General features: G+C 36.0%; 1 protein-coding gene across 10 annotated transcripts in view; it reads right to left on the reverse strand.

Annotated features, from left to right (window-relative positions):
* ADAM22 (ADAM metallopeptidase domain 22) overlaps nt 1-21,536 on the reverse strand; it is a 209,409-nt gene that overhangs the window by 53,871 nt on the left and 134,002 nt on the right. For all 10 annotated transcript variants that reach the window (XM_054564359.1, XM_054564358.1, XM_054564356.1 and 7 more), the window contains exons 6-14: nt 18,824-18,887; nt 17,035-17,104; nt 12,412-12,482; nt 9,281-9,355; nt 7,519-7,590; nt 6,523-6,689; nt 4,785-4,869; nt 3,658-3,748; nt 2,245-2,296 (exon numbers count right to left, since the gene is read on the reverse strand). In XM_054564359.1, coding sequence (XP_054420334.1) covers nt 2,245-2,296; nt 3,658-3,748; nt 4,785-4,869; nt 6,523-6,689; nt 7,519-7,590; nt 9,281-9,355; nt 12,412-12,482; nt 17,035-17,104; nt 18,824-18,887 — 747 coding nt within the window. The remainder of the gene's footprint in view (nt 1-2,244; nt 2,297-3,657; nt 3,749-4,784; nt 4,870-6,522; nt 6,690-7,518; nt 7,591-9,280; nt 9,356-12,411; nt 12,483-17,034; nt 17,105-18,823; nt 18,888-21,536) is intronic.

Below are 21,536 nucleotides of genomic sequence, written 5' to 3' on the forward strand. Positions count from 1 at the left end.
TATTGACTATATTCCCTCTGCTGTACTTTACATCCCTCTGACTATCCTGTAACTACCAATTTGTACTTCTTAAGCCCCTTGCCTTTTTCACTCAGCCCCCCAACTCACCTCCCCTCTGGCAACCATCAGTCTGTTCTCTGCATCTACAAGTATGTTTTTGTTTTGTTTCATTTGGTTTTTTTGTTTGATTTTTAAAGATTGTATTTATTTATTTTTAGAGAGAGGGAAAGAGAGGGAGAGAAACATCAATGTGTGGTTGCCTTTTGCACCCCCTACTGGGGACCTGGCCTGCAACTCAGGCATGTGCCCTGACTGGGAGTCAAACCAGCAACCCTTTGGCTCCCAGTCCACTGAGCCACACCAGCCAGGGCTGTTTTACTGTTTACTTTGTTCTTTAGGTTGCACTTATAGGTGAAATCATATGGTATTTGTCTTTATCTCTCTGATCCAAAGATATTTTTAAAAAATATTTTAAGTATATATCTGCATGTACATTCCTTCCATCATTTATTTTCCTTGTCATCCATATGTTGGAAATTCAAAGTTCAAATACAACCAATAAATATTTCTTGAATATTTTCTGTATGAGATATTATGGTGAGAGGTCTGACAAAAACATGATTAGTGTAAAATGTAATCCTCAACAATTTACAACTGATTGGTAAAGGGAAGAACAGCACTTGCAGAATTAAATTATAATATGGGACTTAAAAATTATAATAAGTCTCAAGAGGCTGGAAATGTGGTTAAAGAAAAATGAGAATTCTAGATGAAGAGAATATATTAAAGAAATCAAAAGAGTCTGAAAATTCATGTACAATTATGGTGAGCAAATTTTTAAGAAGCTGAAAATCCATGTGGGATTATGATTAGCAAATCAAAGAAAGCTGGAAGTCCATGAATAATTATGGTTAGCAAACCGATCATGAATAATAGTGGAAAATGAGATTGCAAATGAGGATGAATAAAGATTATGGACATCTAAATATTGGCGGAAGGAATTTGAACCTTATCTTTTCGACAATAGAGACTCAACAATTAAGTTCTGAGCAGGGAAATGATAGGACTCATGTGTTTGACCCATTAATCTAGGTGCATTAAGAAGATAATAGAGAAATTGTGCTGAATACAGTCAATGAACTAGAGCTACATTTTGTCAGCATGGATGAATCTTAACACAGTTCATCAAAATAAGCAAGTCACGAAAGAATACATATAGTATGATGCCTTTCATAGAAACTGAAATGCAAAGCAATGATGTGTATTACTTCAACAAAAATGCACACACACATATATAATAAAGTATAAAAAGGAATTTGTGAATGATGTGAACCAAATTCAATGTGGTGGTTACCTTGGCTGAGTCTGAGGCTAATAGAAAAGAATATACAAGGGGTGTTTGACTACATAGGCAGTTTAATTTTTTTTTTACATCTGTATGAATAGTTTACAAGTGTTCACTCTTTCATTCTTTATACCTTTTCAATTATGATGGAAGTGGAGTTCAGGAAGGAAGAGAGGGAGCCTGTAAGCTGGATGAATATCTGGAATGTTATTGAAATAAGAGCACAAGATTGATAAAAGTTTAAAATAAGGTGGTAGTGATAAGATTGGCATAAAAGGAATGGTTGTAAAATTTATTTAGAAAGAATAAAAAGTTAGTGCCTGATAGTGTGTGAAGGGTAGGCCAGTATAAAAACAAAAACCTTTCTCAGGAAGGCAACTGAGTGCAACTCTTCCCACTCCTTGCTCAGTGATGCACCACTGTAGCTTGAAATCGGCCATTGCTGTATTTATGCCATAGGCTTCTACATATGGTGGAAGGCTGCTAGAAATCTGAGAAGCTACAAATCTGGGCTCTTTTCTTGTTCTTGTTTTTGAGTCAGCTTATCAGAACAGTACTGTTTGTAACCCATTTAATAAGAATTGAAGAAGATAAAAGAAATAGGAATTAGTATATAAGCCATCAAGAGCAAAGTTGTTCCTCATTTCCAGCCTAGACTCAAGGTTAAAAACATCTTTGATCTTCTAGCTTAACTGACATCAATTGTTTTCATATATAAGAAACTATTTTATGAAAATATTTTACATGCAAAGCCAGTGAGAAAATCTACTTCTGATTGTCTCTTAAATGTCTGTGGTGGAGAGATTCCATGCACCAGTTACTGAATGTCACATTCCTAAGAAGACAGTATAGCACAGCAGAGAGGAAAAGTGAGTCATTTTCAAATGCAAGTGGCTCACCCAGTGTCTCCCATTATGCATCCAGACCACGTGTCCTCACATTTACACTCACCTAAGAGAAAATGAATACAAACACCGTATTACAAAGTAAAAACAGGTGTGTTATAGTAGTTCCAATTTTAAAAAGTATATCTTAATCTTATTCTTTATATAACTTTAAAAAAAGTAATGCCCACTTTCCAGTTTCCCTTAGGTTTGAAGTTTCTATGCAATTCATAACAACAAAAATCTACCGGCCCTCTCAAGATTACATAATTCTTACTAAAATCTTTTGATAAATATTTTAACAAGTGGCCCTATTTTTAAAGAATTTACTTAAAATACAATGAAATAGCAATGACCAGTCCAAATTTCACCAGTGACTTTTCTGGAGAACATAATACTTTCATATAATTAAACCAGTCTTTTGCATAATAGTAAAATAATAATAAATGCGTAAATTGTTTGGAACTTGTTTATCTTTGTGTGTCCACTTGTACTCCTGAAATTTCCCCACACTAAAGAGCATGTGGCTATAATGACACACCACTAGAGGGCTCTGGTTTCATAGGCCTTTATAAGAATTCTTGCAATTTCCTGTTCATTTTTAAAAGTCTCTGCAGCAAGGCTGCTGGTTCAAGGCAGTAGGGTATATTGGTTAAACAGAGGTCTTCAGAATCAGGAATACCCAGGTTCAAAACTTGGGCTTGCCATTTGACATAAACTCATGTAATCTTGAGACATTAACCTTTTAAGATCTAGTCACCTTATCTGTAAAATGGGGCTAATAATCTTACAGGGCTATTGGAGGATTAAAAGCACTCAATTATTTGAATTATTATTATTAATATGAATTACCATATTTATAATTTTTCTTATTAAAATAATAAAATAAATATGGTTATAATTAACTTACTCATAATACGTAGTATTTGACTATTCCTGGTGAAGTAACTTGGGAAAATATATTCCTCACAGATGCTAAACCCAACATATTTTACTAGACCCACATTTTACTAAGCCCTATATCAGCTCTGCTCTTACCTCAAAGGCAAATTCTCTGTGGCCATACTAGGAGATATTTTAAATAAACATTAAAAAACAGTATGCTTATCTATATGCCTAGGATTCTTTATTAAACCATTTAAATTACCTCACTGAGCTTATTTTGTCCTTTTTAAGGTTAAATTCAACTATGAATTTATCATCATATAGCTTTAAATGTTTATAACACATGGAGAAATTTTCATCTGTAATATAAATAAATATTACCTCGTATTACTTTTGAAAGAAATACTTGTGACTTGGCTGTTCATCTTATATCATCATCCAAACTCTTTTTATCAAGCCACTGAATTAAATAATCTCATTATTCAAAATATTTTACAGATAGTCTATTGGAAATACAACTAAACCACATGTACTTAAACTTACCACTTGCTAACTTTCTTTTGTCTGAGATAATACCAATATTATGGGCTAATGACTGGGCAAGTGTAACTGCCATTAAATCAGTTTTCCCAAACTGAAAAACAGGAAAAAAAAAATACATGTAAATGCAAATTATTTTTTATTTAAGATGGGCCAGAGAGAAAGTCAAAGCATAATTGAAAATAAGTAATTTCTAAGCATTTTACTTAGCAGAGATAAAACACTTAATAGTTAGTACTCAACTACTGAGCATTTGGGAAGAGGTAGTAAGAAATAAATCCATGTTCAATTAAGTCTTATAGAGAAAACTAGAAGCCAGGGAATCATTACTTTTTGTTTTGGAAACTTAAATCTAATGCTGAGTCCAAATTTCACCAGTGACTTTTCTGGAGAACATAATACTTTCATATAATTAAACCAGTCTTTTTGCATAATAGTAAAATAATAATAAATGCATAAATTGTTTGGAACTTGTTCATCTTTGTGTGTCCACTTGTACTCCTGAAATTTCCCCACACTAAAGAGCATGTGGCCTCAGAAAACACACGCTAAGTAACAGGATGTGGTGATGATCCTTGGCCAAAAGAAATTTGAGAAGACCTAGGGATATCTTTTTCAATATATAGCCTCCCAGAGATTGAAGTATTTTCCTTTTAGATCACTTCCATCAGGTTTAGTGCCTTAGCAATAGAAGAAACCCTTTGAAAACCCTGTTCTATTTTTTTTCTCCAAAAATTTGCAAAGGATCAAAGAAGGAAGAAAATTTCCAATTGGGTTTTTTGGTAGTAAGCCAAACAATTCAGGGAATTACCCAGTTCTCTGGAAAAATCAACCAAAGTAATAAATAGGGCCTTACTGTCCATGAAGGTAAAAGTAAATATTTTCTCTATATAATTTGTAAATAATTAAATCTGGAAATCATCCTAAGTAGAACATGAACAGAATTATCAGCTATTTTCTTCTATTATTTCCCTACTCTGTCCTCTGGTCACTTATAGTAACCACATTGGTTATTAATAAAACAACCTAACATGTGGAGAAAGTGAAATACTGAGAAGTTATCTCTTAAGTATTAGGAAAACATTTTCAGCCATCATACCACTTTGTACTGCACAGATGTTCACACCTACTTCATTCACGCCTCCTCCTTTCAGCAACGAGCAAATCCCACCAATATAAGCTGCCCCGCTCCGGCTACTCTCAAATTGACTTCCCCTTTCAGAAAAGGAAATGAAAAATACTTACTGTTCACAGTTCAAATATCATAACATCTCTCATTATTAATTTACCACACTTATTTTCTCAATGCACATAACATTTGTATACTATATATTCCTGAAGCAAGGAAGGCAAATGAAAATTGTTTATACACATAACAAAAGAAAAAGGTTTCTGAGAGATGTTTCCCATATAATCACTAAATATCTTCAGGAGAACTATATCTATTAAAAAAGAATTACTGATATGATGTACTCTAAGAAGGATACAAAATCACTACTGTGGTATTTCTGCCAAAAATGCGTAACTTGAATCTCATAATGAGAAAATATCAGTCCCACAATGAAGGACGTTCTATATAATAACTGGCCTATACTTTTCAAAAACTGTTAAGTTTAAAATAAAGAAAGGCTGAGGAAATCTTTTAGGTTAAAGAAGACTAAAGATACATGACAGTGAATGCAATGTGTGATCCTGCATTGCATCCTTGATTTGAGACAGGGGAAGAATTAGCTATAAAATTGTATTGAGACATTGGTTAAATTTGAATATAGACTACAGATTTGATAAAGTATTATATCAATGCTAAATGATCTGGTTTTAATAATTTACTATAGCTATATAAGATGTCTTAAGTATTTAGTAGTAAAGACCCAGTAAGTAAATGTCTCCAAGTTCCTCTCCAATGGTTCAGGAAAAAACAAAATAGATAGATGGAGGAAAGGAAGAAAAGGGGGTAAGAAGGATGACAGAAAAGAAATCATGAAACAAATGGGGCAAAATATAACCAATTGATGAATCTGGGTGAAAGACATAGGGTATTACGTTGCAGTATTCTTGCAATATTTTTGTAAGTTTGAAAGTACATAAAAATAAAAAGTTATCTCTAAAATACACTCTTTTACTTCCATTTATAACTTTCTTCAACAAAAGCTCTGACTTCAGATGATAGGTTTTTAAAGTGCTATTACTTATAACTTGCTATTATATCAAGAATGCATGTTACCAAAAAAAAGCCTATAAGAGTGAGGAAAATAAAAGATAAACTCTGGAAATAGTACTAAGCTTTCAACTTAAATCAGAAACAAAGAAAACATTAACATTTAAAAGACAGCAACTTTAAAAAGTACAACTAATCAGTTAAAAATATTCGTAATGAGCATTAACAATATTTTCACTTAGTAAATGCTTTGATTAAATCTCTTGAAAATTTAAATGAAATATACAGGGTCCCGCAGAAGTAAGGCTTACTTGAGTGTGGTTGGTAGGGTATGTGAATATCTCGCAGGAGATGGACAGCAATTTGAACATTTCACCTAAAATGCCTTATGGTGTGCTTGAGTGTGATATTATGTTACAGAATTACATGCTTATGATTTTGTAGTAAAAGATTTTGTAATAAAAAAGAGGGGCTATTTGTGCTGGACCCTGTACATGCAACAATAAAATAACTCAAAATTAAAGCTTTTAAGTTTTCATGTCAATTTCAAACAATTTTTACTTTAAAACTTCTTCCAGATCTATCTTCTCTGTCAAATCCTAATTGTGTTACATAGCATAAAGGATACATCTCATACATCTCAGCCACAAGTCACAAAGCATTCAACGTAGAACCATAAAAAGTAAAAAATCATTACAAAAGTTACGTACGAAAAAAGGTGAACTGCATCACTTTTCTCTTTGATAAAATCCCTTCTGTATTTCATAAACTCACGTAAGGTGATCAATGGATTTTCAGATATGGCAAACTTGTTGTCAGCTGCCCAGGTTTCCATGGCAACCAACACTATCCTTGTTTTAAGTTGGTCTTTGTATATCTAGTATATAAGAAAATGAACACACCAGCTGTACATGTGGTAAAGTCAAATGTTTTATGAACAGAATTACAAAGCTCCTTTTTTTGGAAACAACTTGTTTTAGTTAATTTTAAAATTTTCACTTTTTAAGAAAGATAATTATTTTTCTCATTTACATGCATTTCCCTTGAGTAACAGAGAAGCAACTGTCTACTGAGTAACATCCAAAGAACAGCACTAGTTAGAAACAAAAGCCCACATTTTGACCCTTATTCAAGGCTCTCCCTGGGTCCATCTTCTGGCACCCAGACAAAGAATTCATACATTCTTGAGTTCTCTTAGCAAAAATGGAACAATGAAGACTCTCCAAGGAAATCATTTCTATACAACCTGACTGTCCCTGATTAAATTCCTGAAGAAGGTGCTGGCACTGCCTAGTCAGAGGAAGATGTGGAAAGCAGGTACAGCTGGATTACTTAGTTGCATTATTCCCATAGCACCAGGCACCCTCTTCAGAAAGGCAACTCTTACACCGCTTTCCACTGGTGGAAGCACATGGTGAGTGTCTTTGTTAGGGTTTATGACCCAACCTTTTCTTTTCCAATGTGAAAAATACAGGAAGGAACATCAGGCATAAATCTGTGAGTAATTTTGGCCACTTCCTTTTATCGTCTTCCCAGCCAGATATCAGAGTCAATAGAGTCAACTGGAGGGTGGCCAGGGATATACGGGACATCTTGGCTAAAGTGTAACTTAGAGTAGTGAAAATACAAGAACCATATTGTGTGCTCTATTAATAATCAAGAGATAAAATTCCTCTATGGCAACATTGAATCAGGTTGATACTTACTAAATCCGCCATGTTCACCACAGACTTTGCATACGTATTGGTATGTACAACTGAAAGCCGATGTTTTTTAAACTGAAAGCAAAAACAAACAAACAAACAAGCAAGCAAGCAAACAATGTGAAGGGCTTTCAAAGTTGTCAACAAATAATCATCTCAACATAGAAAACATGGTGTTATTGAAAGATCTCTGAGGTTTTCTATTAAGAAAAATCTAAGAATTGAGATCTAGGCTTCTATATGCTGTGTAGTCTCAAAAAGGCTCTTAAAAATTGGAGGTCTCAGTTTATTCATCTGAGATAAAGGGAAAAATACCCATTCCATCCATTTCACAAGTTTATTTCTATCGCAAGATTGTTATTCAAAATGATTAAAACATATGAAAGTTACCTATGAACTACAAGACATACAAATATAAGTAGTGTAGAAGTCAGAAAAAGTGAATGTGAATACTGCTAAAAGTTTAAAAACGTGTAAGTTCTGTGAGACTTAGGAGAAAAAAGCCGCAAGGGTCACAAAGAGGTAGCGTCTAGGCTGGATATGGATCTTTTTGGGGGGCCTCAATGCTCTTTTAAAAATCAGATAATACCATGTAAAACCTGATTTCTGGCCTCACCGGAAACTAGCATCCTCACATGGTCATAACCGGTACCTGCCGAGAACCAGCCGCTCCCACCAGACAGGCCACGTGACTCCCCTTTCGCCACGGCCGCACACCTCTCTATTGTTTAATACCTGACTCACTTTATTTGTGTTAACTGCGTAAAGATGTCTGCAGACATCTGCATCTGTGACAGCCCTGAATGTCCAAAATTATGTTTTTGCAACTTATTCTTGTTATGTAAAAATCTCAGGGAATAGTAACATTCACTGAATTCGAAAAGGTAGAAAGATAAAACTTAGCCTTAGCCTGAACAAGAGAGAAGCACTCAAGCTTGTTTGCATTATCATTAAAAAGAATTTAAATTGATAGTATGTATTTAATCATGTGGAAATAAATGGCATTTTCCCTCAAATAAATCAAAGTAAATCCAAATGTACTTTCTCCTGAAATTAAGTAAAATCCAGCAGCATCCATCACTGAACACTATTAGTTCTCTAGTCTGGTTACGCAAAACAATTAGCATTATAACTTAGTGCCGTGCTGTGACTACAACCATATGACTACAATGGGCCCATGAACGGAATATACAACATGCCCATGAAATGAATACATACAACTGAATATAACAAAATCACTGACCCATCAAAACTGGAAGTTTCACTAGGTTCTTATCCTAATTTTTACTACTTGGCTACTATACACTTTTCCATATGGTTTATTGCACAGCAAGACAGAAATAGAAAGGTTGCTTTTATTTCATTTGGATTAACCTGAACATTGCAAACTCAAGTGTCACACTGTCGGTGTCTCACTTATTTTTTCAATATAAAGTGGAAGTTTTCATTTTTTTTAAACCTTGACATTTTAGTAACAGGAGATTTAGGCCCTATATTAGTCAAGTAAGAATTGACATTAATCAGGTAAGAGTTGACATTATGTGTCCCAGAAATATTTATGGAACATCACAAAATACTATTATTTTCACCTAAGGGTATTCCCTACTCGTAGGTTGTTGCTGGGTAACAAATATGCTTGGTTTTACAAATACCTTGTCCAGGTTACAGCTTTGTGGGCCTCTTTCTTCTAAACACATTGCTGCACTGACCAGTTTTGTTCAAGCTACAAACAAGTTCAAACAACAAAAAATTCAGCAAATCCTACCATGAGATGGTCGTTCACAATCATCAGTTCAATGTACTTGGTTTCCTCCTCTACATTTCGAGGACGTCGACGGAGCTGCAATATAGTAAAGGAAATGGCACCTAAATAGGTCCTCTGAACTTGGCTGTGAAAAACTAAAAAATATGTTATATATTAGATTCTCAGACTTTATTCATCTTAGAGTGGAAAGTTTGTGCCTTTTCACAAACTTCTCCCTATTTACCAGATCTCCTAGACCCTGGCAACCAATTTTCTCCTCTCCGTTTCTATCAGTGTGACATTTTTTGTTGTTTTTTTTTAGATTCAATTTAAAGATGATACCATGTAGTTTTGCATTTTGCACTTAAGGCTGAATAATATTCTACTGTATATATGCCACATTTTCTTGATCCATTTATCCATTAATGGGCACATTAATAATAATACTGTACTGTATTACTGAAATTTGCTAAGAAAGTAGAATTCCAATGTTCTTGCCAAAAGAAAGGTAAATATGTGAGGTGACAGATGTGTTAATTAACTCCATGGGGGAAATGCTTTCCAATGTACACTTAAATATTTTACAATTTTATTTTCAAGTATACCTCAATAAAGCTTGAAAAATTTAAATAAGAAAAACTAAACACATGGGGATAATAAACAACAGTTTTCCCATTTATTCATTATTTATTTTTTCATTTTCATCAATTTACTTAGATTTTGAGTAAACAAAAAAACTTACATGGTTCAGAAATTAAAGAATTCTAAAAAACTAGAGAATAAAAGTCTTCCTCTCACCTCTGTCCCCTATGTACCTAGTTTTTATCCTTCCCCAACAGCGGGTACAGCACAGTTACTGGTTTCTTTCAAAAATAGATATGCATATAAAATCAAAGAATACGTATTTCACTTTGTATTTCCACTTATTTCACAATCAGCGTATTTACATTTAACAATATATCTCAGAGATAGTAATAAAATAGTTTAATTTAAGCTCCTGAGAACCTCTGAGAGGTCTACAGGGAGAGGGATGATGGGCACTTTTATTCTCTAATCTCCAAATCTGGGATTGAGACGTGCCCCTTTCTCTGGTAGGGGCCAGGGGCTGCCCCCAATGACACAGGAGCTTCGTTAGGATAGTTTTGAGAGTTCCCAGGCAGTCTTGGGTTATCTAGAGCAGCTATATTTGTTTATTCAACAACAAATTTTCTCCACCTTCAAAATCATGACCAATGAATGCTACTGGTAGGAGCCACTAAGGCAGCCTGTACCCCTTTCTCCGCAGTTAGTCTATAACACAATCTTTCACAAGATCTGCAAAATTAACGTTTTTCTTTATGTCATGCTTTAATATACAGTTTTTCAATAAATCTTTTTGCTCACTTGCCCAACAGCCATTTTTGTGATAAGGGTATATAATCAAACCTAAATCAATAATGAATGTGTATTTTAGGTACTGCATTTAAAGCAAACTAAAAAATTTCTGCTGTGTGGATTTTGTTCATTGCTTACACATTCCCAAACTTTAAAAAATGTTTAAAAAAAAATCCCGTACAACAAGTTGATAGTGAATAATAGACTATAATTTGGGGTTTGGAAACCAAAAAGTAACATATACTGCATCTAATGACAAGAGTCTCTTTAAAAATGGATATTTTTAGGATGTCAGTCTCTGCTCTTTTAATATGGAAGAGACCTGAGCCTTACCAGTTAATACAGTAGACTCTTTAACTAGTTTCAACATTTTCTGAAGGTCAGAGAGTAGCCAATATTGGCCACACGGTTCTATAAGACTTCATCTCCCTGAGTCCACTGGCTTCGCAGAAAGAGAAATCAAGCGTTTGTCTGCTTAGCATATGACTGGATGTTGCAAATGTGTATGAAAGCCATCAAAAATTATGTCAACAGAAAATTATCCTATCCTCTCAGGTATTAACTCATGAAAATAATTCCTGTTTCAAATTAAATCCTGATGGCAATTATTTTTATTTAATTGGGCCTCAATATGTAAGTATATTCACAAAATATATAAAGCTCATGGTAGTAACTGACAGAACACAGGACTTCTGAGAGGCAGTATGTTAAACATATGTTGTTATAAGAACTTCCCTGAGGCCAAGCTTTCTAGGTCAGAATCCCAGATCCACCACCGTGTAACCCCATGAAACCATGAGCAAATCACTTAAACCTATTATACTTCAATGTCCTTGTTAGTAAAATGGGGATAATAATAATACTTTCCTCATAAGATTATGAGGATTAAATGTGTACTATACAATTAAAATTCTTAGGGCAGGGCCAGGTACACAGTAAGTACTCAATAAAATTTAGTAATTATTATTCACAGATTAGAAATCCGTCTATAAACATAGTTTATTTCATACTTATTAAACATATTATTTTTTAAAAGAATACCCATTTCCTGAAATTGCTTGACCTTACTACACACCCCCCCCCCGCCCCCCCGCCCCAAACCACCACCGCAATGGTGATGATAGCTTAATTCTGATGGCCACAGTTCATGTTGTCTGAACCATTTACCAGGTCCATAATTCTACACAGGTCATTTTTCACATTTCAGAGCCATCGTTTTTTTTCTGGGTAAGAGGAATAATAGGACCTACTTCATGTGGTTTAAAGTGTTATACAAATAGTTATTATTATTACTAAATCCAAGGTCCATTGAACATTCATAAAGTGGACACCCTAATTTTATATTCCAGACTCCAAAGTAGCTCAAGGGTGACATTAGCATTTGTGGCTTCAAAACCTGAGGGGCTCACTCATAAGGGGGTGTCTTTAGAAGGATAAACACAAGGTTTCGCACCATACAAGTAGATTCCGTGATGTGGGGCATACCAGGCAAGGAAAGAAGCCCATGTTACCAAGAACATGGCCCCACAACAGAGGCCCCATAATCCATCTGTATGATGAGTAACCATATTATCACCACTATCTTGAATCCTCACTGAGTCTATGAAATAATATAGCCCCATCTCCACTGCTAATGACAGATCCATCACGCTTACTGTTTGCCACACCCTGACAAATGTCTTAACTAACACACTCTCACAGAGACTTAATGTAGATTCAATTAACTGGCAGTTCCCAAGTTTTTTAAAACATCATGGTATATACCTGTGAATACATACCTGCCGCTTAGTCCTTTTGGGTCTTGGCTTCAAAATAAATTTTGGTGAAGTGATGCTTACTTGTTGGAATTCTAAAAGAAAATAAAAAATAAATTTAACTCAGTGAAATTTCTAGGTTTCTTTCATACAAGGCAAAGTTGTATTAGCCCTTCCTAGAATAAGCTTTGTATTTATACTTTAATTATTAATTAATAATTGTAATTATTAAGTAATTATAAATTATAATCATATAACTATATGGTCATTATGAATTTTATAATATATAATGCTGCACTTAATGATAATGCAGAATATTAATCAAAGCAATTTTGTTCATATTAATACTGAATAAATATATCATGAATTAATACAATTCAAAAAATCTCAACTATTACTTCTCTTCTAAGTTATCACAAAGTTTTTCTCATATTTCTCCTATAAAACCATCACATTCTTTATTGGAATCTTCAAAATAGTCAACTAGACCTTCACAGTCACTACAGACTTTCATTAAAGAATGGCACACCAAATATTGATGAAGATGCAGAGTAATTAATTCTCGGACAGTGCTGATAAGAGTGTAAAATGGTATAACCACTTTGGAAAAGGGTCCAGCAATTTCTTATACAAAAGTAGTTCTCAAAGTGTGATCCCTGGACTAATGGCACCAGCATTACTTGGGAACTTGTAGGAAATGTAAATTCTCATAATCCTTCCAAGATGTACTATATCAGTAACTCTAGAAATTGGTGCAACCACCATGAAAAACACTGTAGAAGTTCCTCAAAAAAATTAAAAATATGCTCCAACGATCCCACTACCGGTTACACAGCCACAGAAATTCAAATCAGGATCTCAAAGAGACATCCGCACTCCCATCCTCACCGCAGCATTCCTCACAACAACCAAGACACAGAAGCAACCTAAATGCCCATTGATGGATGAATGGATAAGGAAAACGTGGTATGCATCTAAATGGGATATTATTCATCCTGCTATTTGTGATATCACAGATGAACCTGGCAGACATAATGTTAAATGAAATAAGCCAGACACAGAAGGATGAATACTACATGATACCACTTAAATGAGGAATCTTACACCATCAACCTCATAGAAGCATAAAGTGGAATGGTGGTTGCCAGGGGCTGGGAGAGGGGGAAATAGGGAGGTTTTCGAAGATACAAAGTTTCAATTTATAAGATGGGTAAGTCCTACTGATACACTGTGTAACAGTAGTTATAGTTAGTGCCTGTAGTTAACAATACTATAGTATATACTTGAAACTTCGCTAAGAGTGTAAATCTTATGTTAAATGTTCCTAACTAATAATAATAACAATAATAAAGAGAGAGCAGGAGGAAACTTTTGGCATTGATGGATATGTTTAGGCATAGATTTCTGGTAATAACTTCATGAATGTATATTTATCTCCAAACTCATCAAGCTGTATACATTAATTATGCACAGCCTTTTGTATGTCAATGACACTTCAATAGAGTTTTTTTAAAAAAGCTCCAGAGATGGGCGAGCAGTCTACGTTTAACAAGCCTTCCAGGTGACTCAGACACATGCTAAAGTTTGAAAACAACTGTTACACAGTTAAGCATACTTGTATCACTACCTATAACTTGGTAATTTCACTCCTGGGTATTTGACAGAAATGTAAACAGGTGTCCACAAAAAGATTTTTACAAGAATTTTCATAGTTATTTTATTCAATATCAACCAAAAATTAGAAACAACCCATATGCCCATTAGCAAGATGAATAAAAAATTGTCATATATTCATATAGTAGAACATCCTTAATAATTTAAAAGCATAAACTATTGCTACCCCTGATAACGCAAATCTCATAGGCATGTGCTAAGCAAAAGAAGCAGAACATAATACATCACTGCATTTGTATGAAGATCTATAACAAGCTAAACTAATCCATGGCAAAAAAAAAAAAAGCAGAAAGGAGATTGCAGACCTGGGAGTGGGAGGCAAAGTCTGGGAACAGACACAAAGGAAGTCACTGGGGCAACGGAACTGCTCTACAGCTCAGTAAGGGAGTATGTGTGTGTCAAGACTCATTGAATAGTACACAAGATTTGTATATTTCATGGCAGTAATACTTAAAAACCTGAGTGCTAAGGAGTCCATAGAAAATAAGTAAGCTTTTCTCAAGATATGTTCCTAAGGCACTAATCTTAAGATTCCACATACAGGGTGGGGAAAAAGTAGGTTTACAGTTTTTCATATGGAAAATAATGCAATTATTAATAAATAATAATACAATAATAAACTCTGTTTTGCATTCTCACAACTGTAAACCTACTTTTGCCCCACACTGTGCAAGTGAAATCACGTGGTATTTGCCTTTTTCTGTCTGACTTATTTCATTTAGCATAATTCCCTCTAGGTCCCACCATGTTGTCACAAATGGTAAAATTCCATTCTTTTTTATGGTCAAGTAGATATATATATATCTATAGATATATTAGATATATCTATAGATATATATTAGATATATATAGATATATATATTAGATATATCTATATATAGATATATATATTAGATATATCTATATATAGATATATATATCTATATATATAAATACATATATATGTATTTATATATATACACAATATCTTCTTTATCTAATCATCTACTGATGAACACTTAGGTTGCTTCCATAACTTGGCTATTGGAAATAATGCGGTAGTGAACACAGGGGCATATATATTTTCAAATTAGTGTTTTGGATTTCTTAGTATAAATACCCAGAAGTGGAATTTGCTAGATCATATGGTAGTTCTATTTTTAAGTTTTTGAGGAACCTCCATACTGTTTCCCATAGCCAGCTGTTCCAATGTGCAAATCCCGCCTACAGTGCACAAGGGTTCCCTTCTCTCCACATACTGGCCAACACTAGCGGTTTGTTGATTTATAGATAATAGCCCTTCTTACAGGTATGAGGGGGTACCGCACTGTGGTTTTAATTTGCATTTCTCTGACGATTAGTGACATCAAGCATATTTACCCATGTCTATTGGCTATCTGTGTGCTCTCTTTGGAGAACTGTCTATTCAGGTTGTCTGCTCACTTTTTAATTGGGTTGATTGGTGTTTTGTTTTGTTTTGTTTTCTGGTGCTAAGTTGTGAGTTCTTTATAAATTTTGGATATTAACCTCTTATCAGATGTATACTTAGTGAATATATTCTCCTAATGGATAAGTTGTCTTTGCATTTCAGAGAACAAACTGGTGGTTGCCAGATGGCAAGGGGGTTAGGGGACTGGGTGAAAATGGTGAAGGTATTAAGAAGTACAAATTGGTAACTACAAAGTAGTTGTAGAGATATAAAGAACAGCATACGGAATATAGTCAATAATACTGTAATGACTCTGTATGATGCCAAGTGGGTAGTAGAGTTATTGGGGGATCACATCATAAATCATATAAATGTCTAACTAATTTGTTGTACAACTGAAATTAATATAATATTGAATGTCAACTATAATTAACCAAAAAAAAAATCATTAGTCCTAAGAGATATGTTAAGTAAAACAAAAAGTTCTAGTATCTAACCGGTGTGGAGAACACCTAATCATATTCTGTCTTTGGGAAATACATAATGCATGGAAAGACAAAGGTGCTGATAATCTATAATCCAGTGAAACTGTATTCAATTAAAAATAAATAAGCTTACTTTTGAGCTTAGTTTACAAAAATTTCAGTTTTGACATTTACTTCTTATTTTATTCTAACTTACCATGGTAAATCCAGGAATTTGAAAGACAAATAACACTCTGAAAATTGACAGTGCCAACTTTTTTTTTAAAAGAACCTCGGCATATGGGAACGACCCCCTAACGAACTGAGCTGCCTGGCCAGGGCAACAGTGCCAACTTCTGACGAGAAAGGAAAACCAGAAACTAATTGAAATGAACCTGAGTTTTCAAAGAATATGTTCAAAACTCATTTTTAATAACAGCTGCCAAGTCACTTCCAAAATTTCTGTTGAATAAAGTTTTTTCAAATTACAAGATTGTATCATGGCAAGCCTCATGCTCCACCGCATGAGACCGGAGTATGAGGGCTCCGCCCTATTGGCCTGTGAAGATTTGGGTGCAACTCTCAAACCAGCATCTATAAATAAAAGGGCCTATAAACACACATGAGAAGGGAAGACTGATTTCACAAGTAGCACATAAAATAAAAATGTTAAACTATAATAGTTCTTCTTTAAAATGCTGGGGCATTAAGAGATGAGGACAACAACAAATGGGAACATGACTAATTAAGAGTTCATCCCTGTGTTTACAAGTCAGTATTTCACCAAGAGTGAATTTCTGTATGTGATCTGTGCAGACCACTTTTTGCTCTAATGGTGTTTCTCCTATAGTATCTTACTTGGAATCTATGATTTTAAGAAGTTTTCCTTCAATGTACTCAAGTTATATCTTTCCAAACTCATCCACTATAAGCATGAGGTTAGTCTGCATTTTATTCTCCCTCTTGATGACACTTGACTTTCTCTCTAAAATTGTTATGAGTAGTTGTGTGCTAATAATATTCCACCTATAGATTAGCTCTAAAGCATCAAAATAAATTATTAAAGTTTTCTTTTTTTAAGTCATGATAAGAATATCATACCAGCTGGAAGATCATCCAAAGGAAATTCAAAGAGTCTGGATTTGTAAACCGAATGAAAATGGAAATCCGCCTGAAATAACACAAACAACAGAAATTAAGCATGTACTTCCAGCTATCTCCAGGCGCAGGCAATTAGAGCTGGAGAAGCTGGAACCCTTAAAAGAACCGTAACTTGACTACACATTCTCCTGGGTTTAAAGGGGCGATGAGCCATGGCACAAAAGCTCCCACGCACTCTTGTATTCTCCCAGGACCAGAGCAGCATCCTATTAGAAGCAGAATGCCTTCACAAACAGGGAAGCCAGAGCCTACGGTAATGGAAAGTAAATGAATGGGCCTATTCCCCCAAGGAGAGGTAAGACATCTGGGAAAATGGGTTAATGTCTTTTATGACTGGTTCCCTTCCACAGACTCCCTGCCTTGCTTTTAGAGTCAGAGAGCTTTGCTAGGTAAAGACTACAGAGCTAGCGCTTTTCCTCATATTGGGAGCATGCTGACTGGTGCAGCAGATGCCTGAATGAGCCTTATTCCAAAATCCAAGTGTTAACACTAAGTTCTGTGAAAAGCCAACAGATAAAAAACCATGTTTTAGCTAAGAAAAAAACTGATGAACACTCAAATAACTTCATCAGGTTTCATTCAATTACTACAATTATAAGGGTATATGAAAGTTGAGGACATGTGGAAGATGTTAAGACAGAAATGAAAGAATTTGGATGGGGCAGAGCTAGAGGCCATTATAATTATAGCTCAGGGACACCAACTGATTTCACTCAGCCATCAATGACATGGTCAAGCAAAGTGACAGGAGAGCAGGCAGTGGGGACCCAGGAGATAATATACAAAACAGATAGTTTCCCAAACAGTATTGTGGATGGCAAATGTTTCTTGAAGTTATTTGCCCTTGAGCGTTTGACCAATGTACCATGATACAAGGAAGAATGTGTGTACAGAGCTAGAATAGAAGTGGATTATGTTTTTCTAGAATCTATAATATTAACTCAACCATTTTCTAATTTGTGGGAGATGAAAAAGCCTAAATTTCTCTAAACTTTATCAGCACAGGGCTTCAAAGACAAAGGGCAATAGAAAAAAAATCTTGAATCTAGAAAAGAAAGGGAAGGTGGGATATCACAGATCCGTGGTTTTGGTCTGTTACAGAATAAATGTTTGCGCCTTTCCCCTCTTAATCCATAAACTGAAGCCCTAACTCCCAGTGCAATTGTATTTGGAATTAGGGCCTGTGAGAACATGATAAAGGTTAAAAGAGGTTGTAAGGGTAGGGCCCTAATCTAATAGGGTTTGTGCCCCTATAAGAGGAGGCAGAAACACCAGAGCTCTCTCCTTCTCTCTGCCATGGGAGGACACAGCAAGAAGACAGCTGTCTGCAACCCCAAAAGAAGTCCTCAACCAAGACACTGACCCTGCTGACACCTTGGTCTTGGACTTCCAGCCACCAGAACTGTTGGAAAATTAAATTCTGTTGTTTAAGCTACCCAGTATTTTGTAATGATATCCTGAGCAGACTAAGACAGATTCATAGCACATGATGGTGGAGATAGAAATGGAAGCTTCAGAACACCTCTCTAAAGGAAAGTATTTTCAACTTAAAGGAGGACTAAGAGACAGATCTTTTTTAAAAAGAAAAAAAAACTTGCAGTTTGATTTATTCAGTATTTAATTTAAATATATACATTTAAATAAAATAAAGCAGAGAGAAAACAGAGGAGGAATAAAGCTCCCAGAATCAGCGTTCACATTTCCCACAGCAAACAAAAAGAGCACTTACTTGGGAGGTGTCATTTTCCTCTGGCTCAATGAGATAGGTATGGTTCCCATCATAGAACATCCCACTGCCAAGAACAAGAAAATAATTAGGCATAGCTATCAACTCCTGCCTCAAAACAGAGTCATTTTAAAATCAGCAGCAGCCAGAGGGCCCGTTTACTTCTCAACACCCACTTCCCAGTCCCACCCATCACTACCACCACCACACCACAAACCACACACACACCACACCACAAACCACACACACACCACACCACGCACACCACATACCACACACACCCCCCACATATTATACACCACACAGACAGACCACACCATGCATCACACACATACACACAGAGAACCCCGCATACCATACATACACCCCATACACCACACAAACGCACACCACATACCACACACACACACTGAGGAGAGGGAAAGGCCCTTCCCTCTGATTTCCCACAGCAGAAGGGTCTCCTCATGCAGACTGTTCCCCAGGCTCAGAATGACCATCCTCTGATTGCGAGCCATTATTCCTCTCTCCCGCATATAATTCTAAAAACTTGAATATGCAAATAGTCAACTGGAGAGCTAGTAAAAATGCAAAACTTTCAGGGTGGGCCTTCCTCAGGTGTCTCCGCTGGACTCATGAAGCTGCATTTTAAACAAACCCCAAGTGATTCTGATGCACGTGTCAGAGGCTATACTGAGAACTGCCTACCTACCACACACATGAGAGATGCTACAGTAACAAGAGCTGACACATTTCAACAAATTACCACGAACTAAATTTCCACAAATTTATGAGGGAGGAACAATGACTATTTTACAAGTAAGGAAACCAAAGCCCAAAAAGATGAAGTAACTTGCCTAAATTATGAAATCACTGAGAGCAGAGGCAGGAATAGACTTCCTTCCACAGGCAGATTGGTTTCTGAACTGCTTATCTACAATTGGCTACCGGCCTTCACTATCATTCACTGAACAGACACTTAGAAAGCACGTACAGTGCACTGGTCTCGGTGCTGGGAATACAGTACTGAACAAAACAGACCACTTCTCTGCTTTCATGGTGCTGATGTGCATTCTAGGGAGGACAGAAAATTCATACAATCAACAACTAAATATATATGACATGGTGATAAATTCCAGGGCTGAAAATAAAGCAGGTTAAGGGCAATGACTGGTGCTAGAGGACTGGATGCAGGGACCAGAGACAGAAGGTTGTTAATTCACATCGAGGGTTAGAACGAGGCTTCACAAAGAAGACGGCATTTAAGCAAAGACCTGAAAGAAGTGGTCTGGTGAGCCATAAGGATGTCTGTGCAGAAAGCACTTCAGAATCAAGCCCTAAGGTAAGAGAATCTTGGTGTGTTCCGGGAACACTGAGGATGCGGTGTGGCTGGAGCAGAGTGGGCGAGGGAGGAGCGCTGTAAAATGAGATCAGAGGAATGGGTGGGCTCTAGGGCCTTCGCTTTTACTCTCAGAGAGATGGGGAGCCACTGCAAGGTTCTAAGCAGAGGGGAAACACAACCTCCCTTAAATTTCAGAAGCAGCGCTCCAATGGTAATGGCATTTCCATTAGTACCATCTAATCCAGGCGAAAGGAGATGACAGCTTCGATAGTCCTAATGAAAATAGTAAGAATTGGTCAAATCCTGGCTATTTTTCAAAAGTAGAACCAATGGGATTTGTTCATTTGAAATGACGTATGGAAGAAAGAGTTGTGTCAGTGAGGACTCCAGGTTTTGACCTGAGCAACTGGAAAAATGAAGTTGCCACTTAATAAGGTGAAAAGAGCTGCAGGAAGAACAGAATGGGGTTGGCGCCAGGAAGCCGGATGCAGGGAGCAGGGTGCAAGTCTGGAGTTCGGTGCTGGACTTCTTAGACTGGAGGTGGCTCTCAGCCGATTGCGAAATCCTCTGGAGGGCACTGGCTACGCGGGCCTCAGCTCTCACTCACAGAGAGCCTGACAGTCACTCCTTTCGGTGGAACGGGTCCTTCTACTGAGATCAAGCCCCTGATGAGGCTGAAGGGATGTGTCATATCATTCGGGCAGGGGCGAAGCTGTAACCTTCTGCAGTCATTTTTTAGTGTTAGGTGGAAATGACTGCAAGACTTGAGAGCTGTTAAACAAGGGACAGTATTTGTCTCTCACTGATGGCTTACTGAAATCGGTTCGTTTCCCTGGGCTATAATCATAATGGCTTCCAACTCTGCCCTTATCCAAATTCTTTCATTCACGCCTTAACATCTTCCACATGTTCTCAATGTTCATATACCCTTAGAACTGCTATTCTCACATCTGTAAGGTTTTCAAACAAGAGTGCACTTTCTGAATTTGGATAACACCGTATTTGGAATTTAAAGCTAAACAGATGCAGTTTGTAATCTACAGGGTCCAGCACAAATAATATCCCATTTTATTATAAAGTCTTTCATTACAAAATCTTAAGTGTGTAATTCTGTAACATAACAATATCACACTCAAGCACACCACCATATGACATTTTAGGTGAAATGTTTGAATTAAAACTACAAATTATTACACCCATATTATTATCCTATTAACCATACTTCAAGCAGGCATTACTTCTGCCAGACCCTTTATTGCTGGCAATACATGCCTAAGGAATCACTGGGGCAAGCCTTCTCAAAACAGTAGACCAAATATGGCAGTAACCTTCTTTCTGCTCCTGATAAGACCTGGCCAGACCCACTGAGAAAGTTAT

This window comes from Pteronotus mesoamericanus, unplaced genomic scaffold, assembly GCF_021234165.1.
Source record: "Pteronotus mesoamericanus isolate MK-2021 breed Mesoamerican mustached bat unplaced genomic scaffold, CSHL_Meso_final scaffold_85, whole genome shotgun sequence".
Taxonomy (NCBI): domain Eukaryota; kingdom Metazoa; phylum Chordata; class Mammalia; order Chiroptera; family Mormoopidae; genus Pteronotus; species Pteronotus mesoamericanus.